Source organism: Ctenocephalides felis, unplaced genomic scaffold (assembly GCF_003426905.1).
Source record: "Ctenocephalides felis isolate EL2017-DRISC unplaced genomic scaffold, ASM342690v1 CF-g0.4_SCAFFOLD_01492, whole genome shotgun sequence".
In the NCBI taxonomy this organism is placed as follows: domain Eukaryota; kingdom Metazoa; phylum Arthropoda; class Insecta; order Siphonaptera; family Pulicidae; genus Ctenocephalides; species Ctenocephalides felis.
Window position 1 is genome coordinate 25,537,371 of NW_020537646.1, and position 21,513 is coordinate 25,558,883.

At 27.4% G+C, this 21,513-nt stretch overlaps 1 protein-coding gene across 1 annotated transcript in view; it reads right to left on the reverse strand.

Moving 5' to 3' along the window:
• Nucleotides 1-21,088, reverse strand: part of LOC113371089 (glycine receptor subunit alpha-2-like) — a 22,564-nt gene extending 1,476 nt beyond the window's left edge. Inside the window, 10 exon segments of the mRNA XM_026611734.1 lie at nucleotides 137-268; nucleotides 2,188-2,417; nucleotides 2,684-2,737; nucleotides 2,740-2,822; nucleotides 5,127-5,265; nucleotides 5,268-5,285; nucleotides 7,661-7,815; nucleotides 19,254-19,353; nucleotides 19,657-19,733; nucleotides 21,039-21,088. Coding sequence (XP_026467519.1) covers nucleotides 137-268; nucleotides 2,188-2,417; nucleotides 2,684-2,737; nucleotides 2,740-2,822; nucleotides 5,127-5,265; nucleotides 5,268-5,285; nucleotides 7,661-7,815; nucleotides 19,254-19,353; nucleotides 19,657-19,733; nucleotides 21,039-21,088 — 1,038 coding nt within the window.
• Between the last annotated feature and the right edge of the window lie 425 nt (nucleotides 21,089-21,513).

Genomic DNA, 21,513 nt, shown 5'->3' on the forward strand with positions numbered 1-21,513 from the left:
TTGTCATACCAGACATGAGCACTTGCAAGTTGATATATTAAGTTATTATTACTGTTTGTAACATAAATGATGGCAATAATTCCCGGCTACCGCGAGAGCAATTGGCCCCCGGCGAGAGATGCAATCAGCGACTCACCATATTGGGAAGTACTTTGCTGATCGCGCCGCGGTTTACTTGGTACTGCACTTGGAGAACCTTCACCACAACGAATTCGCCCAAAGCGGCGAACACGAACACCATGCAACCGGCCATCCATAGGTCAAGTGCCTGTAATCAATTGTAATTTAGAAATAATCAATAGATGATGTAATTACAGGCGCAGTAAATCTTTTCTAAGTGCATCTAGTTAATTACAAAGTTGTGGATTAGCAAAACGAAAGCTATTGTTAATAATGTTCAGAAAGCAGATTAGAAAGATTTTGTTAGTCAAGAGTCAAGTCTGACTGACTGTCAATTGTCTGACTGAGATACAGTATGTATGAATTATACCAAATAAATAAATTAAAAAAAAAAAAGTCATTTGTTTGATTGCTGTAGATAACCAATGTATTGGCAAAATGCATACATACACACCAAACATACACAAACACACGCACACACACACACACATATATATATATATATATATATATATATATATATATGTATTTATAAATATTTGTATTACTAATATTTTTATTTATGTAATTTCTGATGCGACGAATGATTAAATGGATTCATTCATTGAAATATTTTTATGAATATTTTATTAATGTTAATATATATTTAATTAGTATATACTATATACTATAGTATATACTATATAATAATATATATTTAATTAATATGTATATTTATATCTATGTATTTTTATATTAAATAAATATATATTATATATATTATATATATATATATAATATTTTATATATATTAGGGTGGTTCGAATTTCTTTGCTCCCATATATATTAGGACATTTTCGAATTTCTTTGCTCCCAAGGGCGCAAATTCTTCCAAATGAATAAAACAATGAATCTCTATTAGTATTAGCTCTTAATATTTGAGTTTCAGCATCAGCAATTAAATAAATATTTTGCAGCAAAATTAATCTTGATTCCATGATGAATAGAATTTAAGTGGTTTATGAATATTCTTATGTGTCATAATATTTGAGTTCACGAAATATTAAATAATAATAATTGTTATTTCTGATGGATCGAATCGTTAAATTATTTGTTCAATAAAATCAATTATCAAATCTGGATATTTTTGAAAATATTTTAATTAATTTATTATATTATATTAATTATTATATTAATATAATTAATTATTAACAATTAATTATAATATATATTATGTATTGTTTATTTGATATTATTCATTAGGTTAGGTAAATATGTTCATTCAAGAATATTTTGATTAATTCATGAAATAAATTAATTGTTATTTTAATTTTAATAAATTCGCAAAATTATTCATTGCGCCGGAAATATTAACAATCATTTATTTTTTGTCATTTTGTTGAAAGACTGTGATACCATAAATAGGGTTAAATGTATTAAATTATTAACAAAGACAAAAATCAGTTGAATTATGATTAAAGGTTATCGAACCCTGATATTAAAAATGTTTGTCTATATTAACAGAAAGTGAAAAGAGTTATTTATATGATTCCGAAAATCATTATTCGAAACTCATTAAGCATTTCACACACATTCGATAATGTGTGCAATTAAATAGTAATTAAGACCAACTATTATTGATGATGTTAGGTAAATCGACATATTTATTTGGTGTTTGACATATATAATCACATGATTCATTAGCTTTTTACAAAGAATAGTAAATAGAATAGAATCTACGATCACTGCATGTTAGTATTTTGCATATTATAGCAGTATTAAGAGAAACACAGCCGCGAAGCTGGATAAAATTATTTGGTTTCAAAGTTCAAATATCATTTATTAGTTTACTAGTTAGCTTTAAATAGTTATGCATTTATTTAAATGGCATAAACTAGCCATTAATAAAGAATATCAGTACCATATAATATACTACAAATAACTGTTCACACATGTATAAAATTAAGAATATAAAATCATTCCCCTTTTTTTTAAATAAACTGATAATTACTTCTATTGTGTACAATCATTCCAACATTCAAAAAATAAAGTGAAATTCAAAACATATATATTTCTAATTTTACTCACTTTAACATATGCAACTGGAGGTATATCGGCTCTCAACCCTGTAAACATAGTAACCAATGTCAACATGCAGGTTACTAGTAAAGTGACACGTCCAGGAATAGCGTCCAGACCCAACCAGAAGCTGAACCAACTTAACATTACCACAAGAGATGATGGTGCAAATGTCTGAATTAAATGATGGCCTATTTGTCGTTCGAAACGAAAGTATACAGCTAGACGAGAGAAATTTCCTAGAATGAAAATTATTTAGGTCTTTTTTTGATGAAGTTTTTTGATGAAGAGGTTTATTTTTATTTATTTTTTAAATAGTTCACTCGCTTAATAATATATAGTAATTGCTTAGTTAATTATGAGCACGTGTATCAATTGCTCAATATCGATCCGAAGATTTCTGATCAAAACTTTATGAAAAATAAGTGTAATTTTCATAATTTAATATTTTAATAACTTTCATTACTCATTGTAAAATATAATAATAAATAGTTATTTTACTTACCATGTTTTTCACTCATGTAAGCATTAGACTCTTCCAACTGCAAAGGTCTGCCAAATTGTACTGTAAAAGTTTTAGTTCTGGATTTACTGTAACACCAGACCTACTCCAACGCAAACGCACTTTCTGATTGGATAAGAAACTGAAAAAGGAATCATACGAATTTAATAATAATGAAATAAATAAAAGAGGCTAATTACGAAATTAGAGGAAGTCCTTTCTCTATTATGATCTATAAAGGCGGTTTTTTTCAATTCATGTAACGAGACTTTCACATTTGAAAATGCGCCAATATAATAGTGATAAAGAGTAACAAAAGCATAAGGAAGCAAAATCTAATCTCAATCAGAAGGTAATATAAATGGTTAGAAGTGTAATAGGTAATATAGCAAAAATAAAATAAATTGTCACATATTTATTAAATTATTGTTAGTAATTTCTTTGTTAATGGTAATCAGCATATAATTTTTTTTTTATAAGATTTAAGACATATTTTAATAATTTTAAAACATGTACATATTAAACGGAGAATTCTAATTCTGAATTACACATGACTTGAGATGAGAAATCCAATCCAAAGATTACCAATTTTTATATGCAAATAAAAGATATAAATAATCTTAAAAATATTAGTTTTAAGTAATTGCATCTGAAAAAATAAGTTTTAAACAAATCTCTATGGATTTTAATTTTATACACGAATGTCGTCTGTCTCTGTTTTTTAACAGTGAAGCTGATTTTGTTTTGTCTCTGAATTATGAGAAAATGATATGAAAAGATTAAATATAAAAATACTTAATTTTGACTTTGAAATAATCATTTTGCCAAAGGAAATTTATTGATAGATTTTTGATAAAAATGAGAAAACGGGACGATGAAAGCAGTGGATATTCTAATACAAAATGCTTTTTTATTTTATTGCAAATTAAGAATATATTTGAGCAAAATTAACTTTGAATAATTTTGATTAAATTTGATAATAAAGTATTTTATTTTATTTTAAATATTTAATGAAGTCATTATTACAGGGCGTCCATTAATCACGTGAGCGAGTTTTTAAAAATTCTTGGACTCCTCCTCCCCCTTTGTGATACATGGTGATATTCAACATTACCCCCCCTCCCCACCAAACATCACGTGTATTTTTAGTTATGCAGTTAACTGTGAAAATTTTGATTTTTTTCGAAAACGTTTGAACTGTTTTTTTAAAAAAATCTGTAAAAATAAATACACGTGATATCTTACTATACCCCTCCCACCCCTAAGTGATATTTCGTGATTTTTTGTCAAACCTCCCCCTCCCCCTAAAAACCTCACGTGATTAATGGACGACTCCTTAATGGAGTGATTGTATTACAGAAAACTATGGGATTATAAGCGAATAATATGTAAAATATAATAACCTAGATCTAACTCCAAAATAACTATTTTTTAATTTCAAATTTATTGATATTTAATGAAATGTGATGTGCTTATTGAATATAATTAGTGTTTTTCTATTGGTATTTATGTGGGTGCTCCATTGTGCAATGGTTGAGATCACGGACTCGTGTGAACGGGGTCGTGAGTTCCAACCCTACTTTGGACAACCTGACATCCTGCAGTACCAATGTTCATACTATTTTCATACTATTTCCCTTATATAAATCCTATTCTTCTTTCTATTTTATATTCTATCATATTCTATGTACTCTTCAACGTAACTTCATTCTTCTTTTTTCTTTTTTACTATTTATCGTTGTATCTTCTATCTTATTACGTCTTCATTACTTCTATTCTTACTTCCATTCAATTTAATTTTTATTCTCAAATCTTCTATACACGATTGAACTATTTTTAATACTATTTCAAACTATTTTTAACATTATTTCAAACTATTTTTTATATTATTTCAAACTATTTTCAATTTTATTTCAAATTATTTTTAATAGTATTTCATGCCCATTATACTTGAAAATATAGGTCAAAAATATATTTACAATTGAAATAGCCCATTTCGGTCACTACGTCAAATGATAATAAGAAACCTCCTACAATATACATCCCATAATCGAGCTGGACTTAAAGTCAGCTCATGGACCTGCCCTAGGGCATTACTACTTTTATTGGTATTTATAAGCTAACTCTAATTTTAATATGAATTGTGATTTTTATTTTTGGTAAATTTTGATAAATGTTGAAGAGTGTACTATACTAGTTCATATATTACTTTAGCATTCGCCGGTGCAAGGATGCAATCAGTGTCCTACCATAAATTACAGTTGACAAATTAATCGCAACTACAATAGGCAATACTTTAAAGGCATCGCGTGCGTTTTCTGCGGATTAGAAACTAGTATATCTAAATGCATTAAATTTGCATAAAAAGCCAAAGCTATCTAATTGGTAATTAAGGATCTACTTTAGTAGACATTAAATTCAGCATAATAAATTTAGTCGGTGTGACTTACAGCTTTCTATATATATGGGGCAATCTTGAATATCCATGGGGTATAGCTGGAACTCCATCTGGCACGCTATTATAGCATGCATGCGAGCTGCATATCGCACGGTTTTGTTCCGGTAAAGAGTCACTGAAGAGAATTATGCTCCAGAGCGGCAATTTCTAAAATGAAAAACAAGAAAAGCGATTAAACTCATTTATGCTTTGATAATAAAAATTATAGTTAGTCAGATAACGATTATTCATAGGCAATAACTTAGAGATATAAACTTATGAAAAACTTCAATTATGAGATAGAGATTGGAGAAAGTACTGTGAATTAATATATTATATATCTTTGATAAAACAGCTACATCATTGTAATATTGTCATTATATTCTTATTTTATTATCGTTTTCTTAAAAAATCAAGTCTTTATTGAATGTTCAATTCATTTCGTGGTAACGGTATTTGTAAATTAGTAGGCATATTTCATTTTCTCTTTTAGTTTTTACTTAAAGCTTTTAGAGAAAACTGTATAAATATAAATTCTATATCATATATCAGTTTATCTATTGCACGCGAGCAGTCTAAACTAAAACAGAAATAAAGAAACGCATCTTCAAAAAGTAATAATTTCACTCTAAAAATATAGAAACATAAAAACTTCTAGTTCTTGAGCCACAAGGGTCTGTGATATACATATAAGACTATATATATATATATATATATATATAATATATACTAGGGTGGTCTTTGATACGGACATTTGCGAAATTCCTTGCTCCCAAGGGCTCGAATGGTTCCAAATTGATAAAAAACAATTCTCTGAAAGTTTTAGCTCTTTATATTGTCTATTAATCAGAGCGCAATTCAATCAAAGTTATGTATCGAAATAGCATGAAAAAATTTTCAAAAATTTAGCAGAGCGTCGAATTTTCAATAAAAATTGACACGAATTTTCACTTTTAATTCATTTGTCGCTAAGTTATACCTAAAAAAATTTCAAAAATTTTTCCATGCTATTTCCATACGAAGTTTGATTGAATTGCGCACTATCTAAAAGTTAATATTAAGAGCTGAAACTTTCAGAGAAATGTTTTTTATCAATTTAGAACCATTTAATCCCTTGGGAACAAGGAAATTCGAGAATGTCCATACAATATAAACATCATGAAAATAAATTTTACAGTGAACATATTTTTCTAAAATGAACATGAAAGATATTAAATGATTAAAATGTTGTGTGTTTAGAAAAATCTATCGAAATGTTGGAAAATTAATATCTTTCATCAGAATATTGAAAAAAAAATCGAATAGGCATCACACATTGCATACATATATTATGTTTTATTCCTGCAAACTCGCATGGGTGTCATACGAATTTTTCATTTACAATTTGCTAAATCATGCGACTACAACTACATAATTTTATTATTTAACTTTTAGTTTAATATATTATTTTATCTAATAATTTGAGTTTTTCAATAAACTATATTTTTGAATAATATTTTTTTAATTTGTTATATTTTTTGTAATTTGAAATTTATATAAATTTGTAAAAGTAATTTTAGTAATTTATTGCATTTCAAAATGCATTTGTTGCATTTATGCATTTATTGCATTTCGAAATCATTTCAATTATTTGGCTGCAATAAAAGATTTCAAGAATATGTTTCAATGTCGAACAAAAAAAGTGATTTTATATATATATATATATATATATATATATAATTATAGATTAAAAATATCTATTAGGCATCTATCCTGTGATTAATAAAAAAAATCATAATATAATTGCAACTGAAGTAAAACTATCATATAAGAATATTTTGTTTCGAATGACCAGTGTTGAAACATGTGAACTCATAACATTCAATATTCAATCAATAATTAGAAACTTTAATTGACAAGAATTAGTTCAACTGTGCATTTCTGAGTAAGATAAAAATTAATTGGTTTAACTTTAGATCGAATTACCACTGAAGATGACATAATATCATATTTGATGCATTGGCTGTTAAATAAATTATATACAGATTACAGGCATAATATATATTCGGATTTTACATTGCTTCAAAATGTTAAGTAAAATCCCTATGAAAAGAAAAAATACGTTGGATTTGTTTGTCTCCTGGCTGTTCCTTTTCTCACGCCACCATTGGACAAAAAGGGTCAGATGACAAATTTTAGAAAAAACGTAAAAACAAACATGTTTTGTATAATTAATTAGCAAGAGTTAACTGTGTATTTTACTGAACATAGTTGGATAGTTGTTTGTTTTATATGTGTTATGTGTTCTATTTGAAAGTCCGATTAGACCTTAGTGCCCCTACCCCGCTTTACCATATATATATATATATGTACATATATAAATTATTGTTGCAGAATAATGAAAAACAGATTTTTACAAAATATGCAAATTACTTATATACATACTTCAATTATAGAATCGTTATATCATCAATACTGGCAAGTGAGTGAATTTCATGTTAATAAATTATCCTGATCGAGTAATTTATATTAATCTCCGATAGTATTAAATCCCAGTAACTCACCTGCCACTTTGGAATTGAGGAAGTAAGGATCCGGATGCCATAAGTTATCGAAGAATTCCGGAGGAAGTGTTACATAATCATCTCCTTCTTCAAATATATCATCCGGAATGGAAAGGCGAGATTCAAGCCAATTTTGCCTCACAAACATATCCACGCTGCAATGAAAAGCGAAAATTAATTATCATCAGCCAAAGCTATTAAAGACCTGTTAATAGTGTAAATTTAAATTTCAAAATGATTTAGAGTCGAAATTAGTTATTTATAATATTAATTATAAATTTAATAGCTAATTCACTACTGGAATGCTGACTAAGTTTATGAGTTTAATGATTAATAAGAGTCATTTGTTTCGTGACTCGTGTTAGCAATATGAATAAGAAGTCTATGTAAGAAAAGGAGCTATTGGATATTTTATTTTACATAGAAATATAATAGGTAAAAAGGTCACAATTACACCGAAATACTTATGTATATAAAAGGGGCCAACCAAAAATAAAATATCTGTTGAGTCTAAATAATAAACTAGTGGGGCGCATGGCTTCTCGTACAAAAAAAAATTTTTTTTTTAAAAAGATTAATATTTTTGAAAAAAAAAAATGATTTTTGACAAACTATAAATTTTTGACAAAAATTTATTTTTTTTTGAAAAAAAAAAACTTTTTTAAGAAAAATTTATTTTGAAACCTTTTGGAAATTCTGAACTTTTTTCAAAGCAATCGTACTGATTTATCTACAAAGAGATAAAATATCGAAGCGCGTAAGCGCCGCGTCGCCGTCTGACGGATAAACATTGGTACGGAACCCATAGGAATGTAAACAAAATTTATACTTATTGTTAAAATCTCTATAAAATATCTGATAATTTGATGCCCATATGTCTTATCATTTTTGATCGCCAAATGGCATTTTTTTTTCCTTTTTTTACTAGATCTTCAAAACCGCTAGACCTGCTCTCATAAAAATTTGAAAATTTGAAAATTTGAAATTTTTTTTTTTAATTATTCAAATCGGACGCTCCGTTCTCTTAAAAACTGAGTTACCGTTTTTAGCACTTTTTGCGCCATATCTTCGGAACGGCTAGACCTTCCTTTGCCAAAAACTAATCAGCACGTCTCCTTATCAATACGAATCGAATGTTTTTTGAATTATTCAAATCGCTTCATCCGTGTTCCCGAAATCGTCGACGAAAATTTGTATCCGCACACACACATACACGCACACATATACACACATCCATTTTTTCTAAGGTATGCCAAAATGTTCAGAAGGTTTTGAAACGTAAAGATATATAAAAATTTTCATTTTCGATGTTTTTGCGATTACTATAACTTGCTCTACGGGAAGGTAATAAAAGTCAAAATTTCTAAGTCAAAAGTTTTCATATTAGTGACAAAACCTAATTTTGTATTTTATGACTAGCAAATATTTTCATATTAGTAAAAAAACCTATTTTTGTATTTTATGATTGGCAATCATAAAAGTATACGCTTCAGCATAAAAAGCATCAAGAGTATTCGTTTATATATAGCGCTAAATAAATATTAATTAAATCTAAGGTCTAAAACAAATCAAAACTCGAAGTTGTCGGTAAAATATCTATATATCATAAACAAACTGACGCCAGACATTTTTGAGTATCACATATTTGCGATGTATAAACTGTACAAATAAATTATTTACACTTCGTCCAGCGGAAGCGCTATTGCGAATTAGTATTTCATATATGCATATGTTAATGTTAAAATTGCGAATACAAATACAGGCCACGGTTGTTTAGAAATACTCTGCATGCGTTCTGAATGTATTAATCTAAAATTCATATGCATCATTACATTGATGGTCGATCTAGTTGTTTGAGTCAAGGTTAGCGAAAGCAAAATAGGGTAAAATATTAAGGGTTAAGCATAATTTAAAACTAGTTGAAAGTGGCATTGTTCCTTAAGGCAACTGGCGTTGTTCCTTAAGGCAAGTTGCCTAAAAGTCGTGTAAAACTGACAAACGCCAGTATTTATTATCATGTAACATCGAATGGCTTTTACAATGTTGAAATCGGTCCATCCGTTTTTGAGAAAACGTCGACTAAAGGCCAAAACGTCGGTTTGCATACACACTAGGGTGTCCTTAATTTGGACATTTTCGAATTTCTTTACTCCCAAGGGCTCAAATGGTTCCAAGTTAATAAAAACAATTCTCTGAAAGTTTTAGCTCTTAATATTGTCTTTTAGATAGAGCGCAATTCAATCAAAGTTTTGTATGAAACAGAATGAAAAAATTTCAAAAATTTTGCAGATCGTCGAATTTTCAATAAAAATGACACGAATTTTCACTTTTAATTCATTTGTCGCTAAGTTATACCCAAAAAAATTTTTTTTTATTTTTCTAAATATTTTCCATGCTATTTCTATACAATGTTTGATTGAATTGCGCACCATCTAAAAGTTAATATTAAGAGCTAAAACTTTCAGAGAATTGTTTTTTGTCAATTTGGAACCATTTGGGCCCTTGGGGCCATTTGGGCCCAAGAAAATGCGAAAATGACCATATTAAGGGCCACCATTTGGAACCATTTGGGCCCAAGAAAATGCGAAAATGACCATATTAAGGGCCACCCTAATACACACACATACCTAGTTTTTCCAAATTTGGTATAATTCGACTCAGAATGGCTTGAAACGCCGAAAAGACATAAAACTAGCAAATCGTATTTTTTGGCGAAAAGATAAACTCCTCCGTCGAGGTATTAATAAATAAGCAAAGAAAAATTTGAGTTCAAGTTGAACCTAATCAAATAAAGCATATAATAATATATGTAATATCACAAAAATAAAACTTTACTCTTTGATCCTCCTGTTAAGGTAATTAATGAATTCTAGCAAATTAAAAGAATACAAACATTTTGAATTTACGTTTTCATTATGTTACAAAATAATTGACCACTTTCAACAATGTTCTTTGGCTTTGCAAAATAAGACAGAAATAGGACGAAGTTTCAACCAATCCTCAGTACTTTTGCATAAGTAGAATTATAATATGAATAGACTATTTATTATTTTGACCTTGTTGATTCCATGTTACAAATATTTATTTATAAACATACTTTCTTATTGTTAGTATTAATAAGTCGTCCTGTAAAAAAGTCTTAACTAAAAGGCAAATATATTTAAAATAGAAGAAAAAAGAACATTGAACCAAAATGCTTGCGGCTTATGTTTTCACGAACCTAAAGTCAAAATTGGGAACCAAATGGCGAAAAATTGAAAATAAATAAAAAAGACAAAATCTCAGATTTAGTTATTCCTTCTGAATGATAATAAGAGTCCTTTGATTTTTGTCGTTTCCTGGGTCTTTTTATCTTAAATGACTAATGATTTACTTAAATGATCTATCAAGTTTTTTTGTAGAATACAGCAGTAATTTCCAAACATATTTTTAAATATTCTATTTCCAATCTTTTTGCAAATTACTCAGGGGCAATAGGGTGTAAATATTTTATACCTTGACATAATATGAAATTATTTTTCCCAAACCCTGGTCTTCAGATCCGATCCTTTCGAGCAAAAAATATTAGACATTGTATTTATGTAAAATGTACTATGAACTGAGCATTCGCATGTTCGCTTAGTAATGCAATCGTTTCAATTGTAAGTAATTGTTTAAGTGTGCCTTGTAATTATACTCAATGACTTCTAATTTATATAATAGTTCGAAAGGCGGTTTTTATTTGAATGTCACTTCTCTTTAATAATGTAATAGTGACATAACAAATGGAATGAAATATTTGATATTTTGAAGGAATAAAAAGTTTGGAAAGTTTTGGATTGATGCAGTCGTAAAAAATAAGCTTTATAAAGATCAGTTGCAGCATCTGCTGATAAAATTAAATGACCAATTTTTTTTATTAATATAAAATTATAAAAAACATTTTTGGTAAAATTAAATATGAAATTTTTTTAAATTCAAATTTCAAGCTCTATATATTACATAGTGTTAAACTTTTCGTCCACATTTAAGCTTATCCTACCGAACCGATTTCAAAAACTGTTCGAAAGGTATTAGTTGGGAATGGTACTGATTAATTTTAGGTGAAAATCTACCGAGCCGTTTTCTTGTAATTAACTGTTGAAAAAAGTGTTAAACTTTTCGTCCACATTTAAGCTCATCCTACCGAACCGATTTTAAAAAATCAAAAACTGTTCGAAAGATATTAGTTGGGAATGATACTGATTAGTTTTAGGTGAAAATCTAGCGAGCCGTTTTCTTGTAATTAACTGTTGAAAAAAAGTGTTAAACTTTTCGTCCACATTTAAGCTCATCCTACCGAACCGATTTTAAAAAATCAAAAAATGTTCGAAAGATATTAGTTAAGAATGGCATTGATTAATTTTAGGTGAAAATCTACCGAGCCGTTTTCTTGTAATTAACTTGTTAAAAAAAGTATTAAACTTTTCGTCTACATTTAAGCTCATCCTACCGAACCGATTTTAAAAAATGAAAAACTGTTCGAAAGATATTAGTTGGGAATGATACTGATTAGTTTTAGGTGAAAATCTACCGTGCCGTTTTCTTGTAATTAACTGTTGAAAAAAAATTAAGCCGATTTTTATGAAACTTTTTTTTGGCGATTCATGGTCTTATAGAACTTACTGTAATATTACGGCCTTACGACAAGTAGTTTAATTTTAAAAATTCGTCAAACTTTGCTAAAATTATTATCGTTTTTTTAAAGTAGGATTGATTAAGTCGATTATTTACACATATCGGGAAGTTCATGTAACTTGCCTCAAGGCTAAATACCAAACCAACTAGTTATTTTTTAACCACTTCTAAAGTGATATAGATTATAGATAGCACGTTTGGAAGGTTATTGATCTGGTGACATTCGATAAGTAATTTTAGAACGATATTTGTTACTAAAAACTAATATTACTTGATTGCTCTTCTGGACAGATAAAATTTTAAAATCCAGCATCATCTTCAATTTGGTTCCCTGTCTTGTTCAAGAAATTTCTTTTCAGAATCAAGACAGAGTCAATTCTGCTACCGGAAACCGATCTAAATTTGCGGATATCCTTCGACGAATGTCGACATGCACGTTGCCGAAAGATCCTAAATGAGCTGTTACAGTTAATTGCATCGTGTGTTGTCAGTTGTCAGACACGCGAACTTCATAAATGTACCGGACAAATACCATCAACTCGAATTACAAGATTAATGGCCGAGACGTATTACCGAACGCTCTGCCCTGAGAGAGGCATCCGACCATCCGACATCGGCGGAGTCGCCCACGCCTCCACTCCAACGAATTCTTGTTGCTTTGTATTAATGTTCAAATTACGATATCAAAGTAAGTTGAATTATTCATTTATTTTTTGCCTTTAATGTATTTCTTTATATTTTGTTACACTGACATTTAGAAATGAGGTCGTAAACAAAGATATGGGTTAAGTGTCTTCAAAAATAAATGCAGATAAATAAGGAAATATTTTGATGGTGTAGGAAATGTTGAAAGTAAATTAAATTGATTTTAATTGTAACGCCATAGTACAATATAATTTCATAATATAAATTTGTTCAAATTATAAAAAGCAATTTCAAATAAAATAAAAATTTCAAAATTCAAATGCTTTAGGCAGAAAAATAATGTTTATTATGTCTATTTTGTGTTATCAAACTAATTTTTGTAATTGATTAAAAACAACAGAAAGATGGTGTAAGTAATTATAAGTTTATGAATATAAACGATTTCAACTTATATTTTATCATAAATAAGTAAAATATTAACTTTAATACAATAGAAAATAAATAAAGCAGACAAAGCATTTCGGTTTAAGGTAAAAATAATTATGATACCTATGTCAATTTGCATTCCAACTTGAATTTTGTATTTTTGTTTGGAATCAAATCTCAAAAGTTGTATGAGCAATAAAGTTACTTCTTAATTAATTGTACTTTTTGAGAAACACCTAAAAATTAATTGCAATTTCTTTAATACTTATGATATACTTTTAATTGAAAACCGATACCACTATTTTTGTCCCTCAAATGAAACAATAGAATTCTCTCCATAAAGTAAATTCTAAATATTTATTTTTTTATTTTTTTCTTCTATTCTAACATTTTATTTCTCTTTTTTATGTAACAATAGCTTATAGCATTACTTTGTATCTTGATTGCTATTTTTAAGGAAATAAAAAAAATCTTTTGTCCGAGGTGGGTATTTTAACACGGTAAGCTCGAATATAAAGTTTTATTCATTTCATATATTATTATTGTATATATAAACCCTATCATGGCTATATATGGCTATATATACTATATATACCTATATACCTTCTATATTAGGTTGTCAAATATCTGCTATTAGTTTATAATACAAAAAGGCGGAAGGGAGATATTTGACAACCTAATATATACGCTATATATATTATATATACCTCTATGTAAGTAACATTATGAGGTGAAGAAAATATTGGCAAATCAAATAAGTCGCAATATATTAGAATGAAATAAATATTCTGTAATCAAATAAGTGTCATGTTTCAATGGTATTTTGCGATTCTGGTTCTATGTGTCGATTTATTATGGCATTTTGAGATTTTGGTTCTATGGGTCAAGAAATTTTTATAAAACCAGAGTAAAGATATTCACATAAATACATATGTAGTGTGTACAAATGAAATATTTTTATAATTTTTGCTGAAAAGTAAAGAATTTTATAATTCATTTGATAACTGCAGCATAGGGAATATTCTTTAGCATTCTACATTTATTAATCAGAGAATAAGCTTAATTTTTGGTAAAAAATACAATCAAAACTTCAGACCTATTTTATCGGTATATGATCAATTCAAAACATTATTATAGATTATCCACAATATGGTAAAACGATTATAGATCTTTCATTTGAAAATAGCCAGTAGCTCTGTAAGTGAATTAATATTTCTACAAATGTTATTTGTCAATTTAATACTTTAATCTTGGCCATGTAATATCATAGTTGCTTCACATTTTTCTTAATTTAAAATGAACATATATAGGTTTTTAAGTACAAATTATTATTATATTTAATATTTTAATCTCTGGCATATCTTAGTTGCTTTACGACAGTAATAAATTCTAAATAACTTTTTATATCTAAAACTATGATTTTTTTCCAGTTTTCTACTTTTTTCTCCATGATTACATATTTAGTTCAGAACTACTACTGTATATGCGTTGACACCCTCTAAAATGATTTATCTAAATTAGAATAGCCGTTTAGGATCAGTTTAGTGACAACACACGTACAGTAAATTTATAATTATAAATACGTATATTTATATATTTATACAGTTATATAAAAGTACTCTTGTATAGTTTTAATTAAAAACGAACTAAAATAAAGCCACATTACCGTTGCGAAAACTACAATGTGATTGTCATTCTGCTTCATAACAATCCAAGCGCCGCTATTTTAACAGTAGCAAAGTTATTTAAGTAGAATGTAGTTTTCACAAACGATATTACGATCAGTAATTACATTGTTCCAAGTGCTAAGAAGCCTGTAAATGAACTAACTAATCCATTCTTTGTTAAACTAGCACAATATTCTCTTTTGTTTAAATTACAAACATAAACTTACTGTAATTTCCGCTAGAAGTGGATTGTGGAACAATAAACGAAATGAGCAAGTAACGACAATGAAGGAATAACAAAATATTTGAATATTTTTTTTATATTCTATATTTTTGAACAAGACATGCTATTATTGAGAAATTTGCGAAAGGTTGCGTTTCAAAATATTGATCATCTAAAAATAAAATATGATATATTTACAACTTTTGCCTACTCTATCAACAATCATAGTAAAAACAAAGTAAATTAAACACATGCCGGATTTTCTAAAAAATGAGATGTAATTAATACCTAAATCAAGGATTTATATATACGTACTCAACTAACCGAATACTTAATAAAATTAATAAGTATTAAATAAATTTAATCCATACAGGTAATAAATAATGGTCCCAAGGAGTACTTCCTTGTTACGCACATAATTTTTTACATAAAATGAATTTTGTAAGAAACAAAAGGTTGAAATGTTGATTTCATTATCATTACAATAATTAAAATACAATTGCCCTTGATAATCCAAAATTCCAAAACTGGATAAGTATTTCCCTATTTTTTTATTCATATTACTGATTACAGTTTAATTTCACTTTTAATTATGTTGTTAATTGCTGTTGTTATAATTATGTTGAAAATAACTAACAAGTTTCATTTCAATAAATTAATCAGTAGTGAACTTATTAGATACATATATGTAGATCATACTCATGATATGGATCATACTATCTGAAAGGATCGCTCATCTATATCAATTTTTTTCGTCTCCCAATCACTTGCAAAATGAAAGTTTCGATTTGTAAAAAATCCATCCAGAATGACTGACAATAAATGCCGAAGAATTTTATATTGAATAACACAGTGTCTATATACTGGGAACATAATTACAATTTTGATTAGAAATATGTGGAACTAATATAAACGTAGAAAGCTGAATAAAACGTATCCTCATTCATCTCGAACGGCGTGAATAGCGAAACTTTCGATTGGAATAGAAATTATGGTTCAATAAGCGATTTGAATTTGGCTCATTAAATTTAATATACAATGTAAAAGCATAAAGTTTTTTTGTTAGTACGATATATTGTCAATAAATATTTACTGGTTGTGTAATATTAATTTTCAAAAGGATTGAATTTACTTGTGATTGATAATACAAACTGAAAGCGAAAGTTCTATTGTTAATTAATATGAAAGGTTAGAGTCCGATGATATATTTTGCTATTGATTTTAAAATATCTTATAATAATTAAATGATTTATAAATATTTACAAATTTTTAAATATTAGCACATAAACTTGACAAATATTACTGTAACTTCTCGAAAATAAAAATTTTTGAATTTGATTCTTATTGATTGAGTAAATAATTTGTTACATTTTTGCGATTCGGAGATATGCAGCAAAAAGGGCAGTTTTAGAAAACGGCGTATCCGATTAGAGTGATTCAAAAAGCACATCGCTTGTGTCGTTTATTATGTTTTCGTTCTTGTAGAGCGCACTTATATTGTGTTAGATCTATAAAATAGGACAATCAAATTTACAGTATTTATAACAATCATTTTAAAATATTTAAAACAAATTGTTCTTGCTCATTGATAACTTTTTATTGAAAATTGGGAATGTTTATCTCAGAAGTTCCAGGAATTTGTTTAGGACACATTGCTATGGTCCATTAGTTGTAGTAATAATGCAAGTAATACATATTTTAGTAAAACAATGAGAAAGATTTTTTTGTAAAAAATTATGTCAGTAGTGAATAAAATAACTTTTGTTAAGTATACTCAGAAAAGAAAGAAAAATGACTGAAATAGTTATGTAAAGGTAATTTTACTTCGATTATTTTTTTTAGCAGTATTGGTTTGTTCAAACGAAACAAAATTTAGAGTCTTTTTATTACTAGTAAAATAACTGAAACATGCAATAAAATGCAATGAAACAGACTATAATATTGTTTTTTTTACAGATAATCTTAAATCTAACAAAAATGTGACATTTAAATTAAATCATTTTCAGTTCTCAATCTACATCAAAATGTTTCATGGAAAAGAAAAAAATAAGTAACATAAAATAATTATTCACAATATTGAATAAAGAATAGAAAACGAATCGAAATCACATAAAATTATTACAATTAACAATTCTGCATAAAAAAATGGGTATGATTGATTCCTCGATAAGGTTAATATCATTGACCACTCATGGGGAAGTAGAAAATTTTTTTGAACAATTATTTTATCTAATGGATTGAATCCTGATTTTGTTCGAAAACCTATGAGCAGTTATGGATGTATTTTTCGAGTATTTCATTAATATTTACAAATTTGCGCGCAGTAAAGCAAGCAAAAAGCTTTGCCTACCTTTTTCTCAAATACCGTAAATTGTATATTTCATTATACATTATGTGTGTTGCCGTGTAAAAGCTCCAAAGAAATTATACAGCTTTTTTGTTCTTATTTTATAATGGGCTAAGATAAGAAAACGAGCCATGAACAGCTCGTACATATTCTAGCTTTTGTTCAATATAATATACACCGTGTGCAATAAATTTTGATATGCACAATTACTGTTCACGAAACAACATCGCAAATTATTCATTTTAAATACTGATACAGGAAAAAATGTAGTAATGAAGACATTAAAACGATATAAACGATAAACCAGTCTACGTTATAAAGGAAAGGAAAGATTTTATCGCTTCGTGAAAAGTAGCTAATGTTACACTTTTTTCGTGATATATTACAAAGTACACAATTTTGCTTGAAGTGCTAAGTGCTCGTTCTAAATTTAATCAAATTTATTATAATTGTAAATGAATCCAGGATTTTTAATTATTCATAAAAAAGCAAGTAAGTCGGAGTTTGAACGTATTGTTTTCAAGGCATAATTTTACAAAATATATCCATAAAATTTACTCTAATTAAAAAACATTACAATATTTATGTAGTTATTTTTTATATGATAGCTAATGAAAATATATAATCTATGATGGAATCGATATATATATAAATATATATATATATATATATATATATATATTTATAAAGTCCAGTATCATCAGTACATATGTGTTCGCAAATATAAAGCCACAATCTAGCCGGTTTGTGTAAAAATGAATCCGACAAACCAATATTGGGTTAGCATACAAATCGCCCAAGATCAACACAAAAATAGGAAAAGAAAATGAGAAGTAATATATTTTGGAATATAAAAGATTTAGCTAGATAAAAATATATAACCGTTGTTTATAAAATAAAGTAATTTAAAATAATTCATCTATTTTAATCCGTTTTATTGAGAGTACTGCCCATTTGTTTATAATTTTCTTAATTTTATTTAATTTGTGGAATGAAGGTAAAAAATAACTACAGAAGAGAAAGTCAAATTACTCTTTATGCCATGATATTTTATTATATTACTTTTGTAACTGAAATTAATTATAAGTAATGTAAGTATTATTATTATTAAAGGAATCGAAAATAGTCGCATTGTGGATTATTGAATAGAGACATTTTCATTTTTATAACATTATTAGTATTCAGACAAATTCAGAATAAATTGAGAATGCGAATGCTTAACAAAAGGAAGTAAAGACAAGGTTTTGATTTTATTATATAAATGTTTTCTGAATATCAATAATATCTGATATAAGCAATTGTAGATTAATAATTCATAGAAACCTTTAAAATAAATTTAAACAGTAATAGTTTATTTTATTGAGAAATGCTTAGAAGAGCGTATAACGTCGATTATTAGAAATTGTATCCTTAGGAATAAGGATGTTTTAACTATTCAAATATTTGTACATATCTATTCATAATTTACATCATAGTAGTAACATATTCATATTCATACACTGTCAGTAACTGTCGGTAAGGTAATGCATAAATTAACAATAATAAATGAATTATTTTCCATGCATATGTCTGTTTCATCATCTACTGAATGGTTTAAATTACTATTCAATTCAAAAAATAAAAACTTACCGAAAATCCATGTCTTCTACATTGATTGAATTTATGTCTACTACATAAATGCTAAAGTCGACAATTACTGGATGTCCTTTCCGAGAAGGTGGTCGAACTTCTGCAAGAACAAACAATTTATAAATTATAAGATACTTTTAATTGTAATGAGATCTAAGTACTAAATACTGTTACTGGGCAATTTTGAATCAAACATAATTAAAAAATATTAATTTCAATGTGAGATACCACATAATATAATGAAATATTCAATTTAATTAAAAATATTTCCATGTTATATTCCACACTTACTATAGTTGGAAAACTGCAATTGTTTTAGATAATTCAATGTAATTTTAATTATATATAATTGTATTAAATTAAATTCGAAAATAAGATTCAAGAATAAGTCTAATTTGTTCACCTTTAACATAGTGTTCAGGTAGAACAACTCTTGGTTTGATGCTGTAATTCTTTTTGCAACCAACTTTGTTGCAAACACTGTGAAAAGAAAAAAAAACATGTTAATAAGGTAGAGACAGTTTGGAAATGAAAAAATATTTTTGATAAATATCTTTAAAATGTAATAAAATAAGTTTCATACTAAAAGTTTAGCTAAAGAAATGTCACAATTAATTAAATTATAATATAGCATAAACAAGACGAGCCTGAATAAAATATTCAAGAATATATTCATAGTATATAAAATAAAAAATGTTAAAATCATTGTATAAACATTTTGCTAATATATTAATAATGCGATTGTTTTGTGAAGAAGTCTTGCATATATTTATGATTGAGAATCAAGACAACAAACTTTTTTAAAACTTCCGTGATTTTAATTATGGCTGTAAATAGTTTATATAAAGCAGATGATATTACTATAATATTGGAAAGAATGCATATCGAGTGAAAAAGTTGCGTGCGAATTGATAAAAAATTTAAATTATGATTGTGAATTTTTGTTTAAAGTCGAATATATTATAATATTGGAAAGAAAGTCTTATTTAATCAAGTCAAAATAGTCTGATAAATTTCTAGAAGGAATCATTGATTTCAATATTTTTGCTTATTTATGAGAATGAAGATAAAATTGCAATGCTATACCTATGGTTGCGTATATTTTTTTAAATTCATTTGTAAGTTTAATAAAATAAAAGCAATATCTATTTTGTATCAGATATAGGTAAGACGACCATACGTCCCGATTTTACTGAAAGCAATATTTGTCCCGGATTCAGATGTTCTGTCCCAAATTGTCCAGGGTTTCAAAAAAGTAGTATATGTATAAATTGAATATTTGCAATTCTTGATAATAAAATTACAACAATCCATAAAATATTTGCTTTATACAACGAGTATCCTTATATGAAATGAGAAAATTGCCGAATGCAAAAAGCCGATTAGAACATTGATAATTTTGTACTTTCATTTTCAATTTTACGAAAATGACTAAACATTATCAAAACTAACTTTCTGACGATATAGGCCTATCAGATAAACATAATAATTTTCTATTCTGAATATTTTTAATAAAACGCACAAATAATTTTTCATCATTTGAAGAGTAACTTTAAGCTATTTGAAGAAAGATTTTATGCCTGATATGAAAATCGCACGATTCATCTTAGCATGTCAACATAAATTATTTTATATGACTATAACATATGTGATTAAGGTACATAATTGATTACATATTTAGCTCGAAACATGAAGATAAAGTACGATTTTGAAAATGAATTTATACAAAGACTATAAACTGCAAATTTCCATTTTGCATTCTCGGTTTAGCAAATTGTGACTTACGTTGTTAGTAATGAATAAATAGGAAGATCTTTCGGTTTGCAATAAGCCATTTGCATACTAAAGAAGTAATTTGCTATGCGCATTCGAGTGCGAACAATAAAAGAAGTCTTCTCGAGGCGCTGGATGCTGCAAGTAATATAATGAGGATATGCGTCGAGACAGCGCGAGGTAAAACTGCCTACTGCAAAGGCAAATAAAACAAATAATTTATTGATATTGACGGCTTTATACCAAGCGCAAAGTGGTAATAAAATGGATTTTATTATTCAATAAATGTTTAAATCAAAATATAAATGAGATAAATGGCTTGTTTTACATGTATGATGATTAATTTGAAAGGCTTGCGTATAAAATGATTTTGTGATCATATTGAATTGTGAAGTGCATAGGAGCTACGTTTTCTAAAAAGATTAGACAATTTATCATAGTAAGTAACAAATGTAGTCAAGTGAAAACTTGTACAATTTTACAAAAA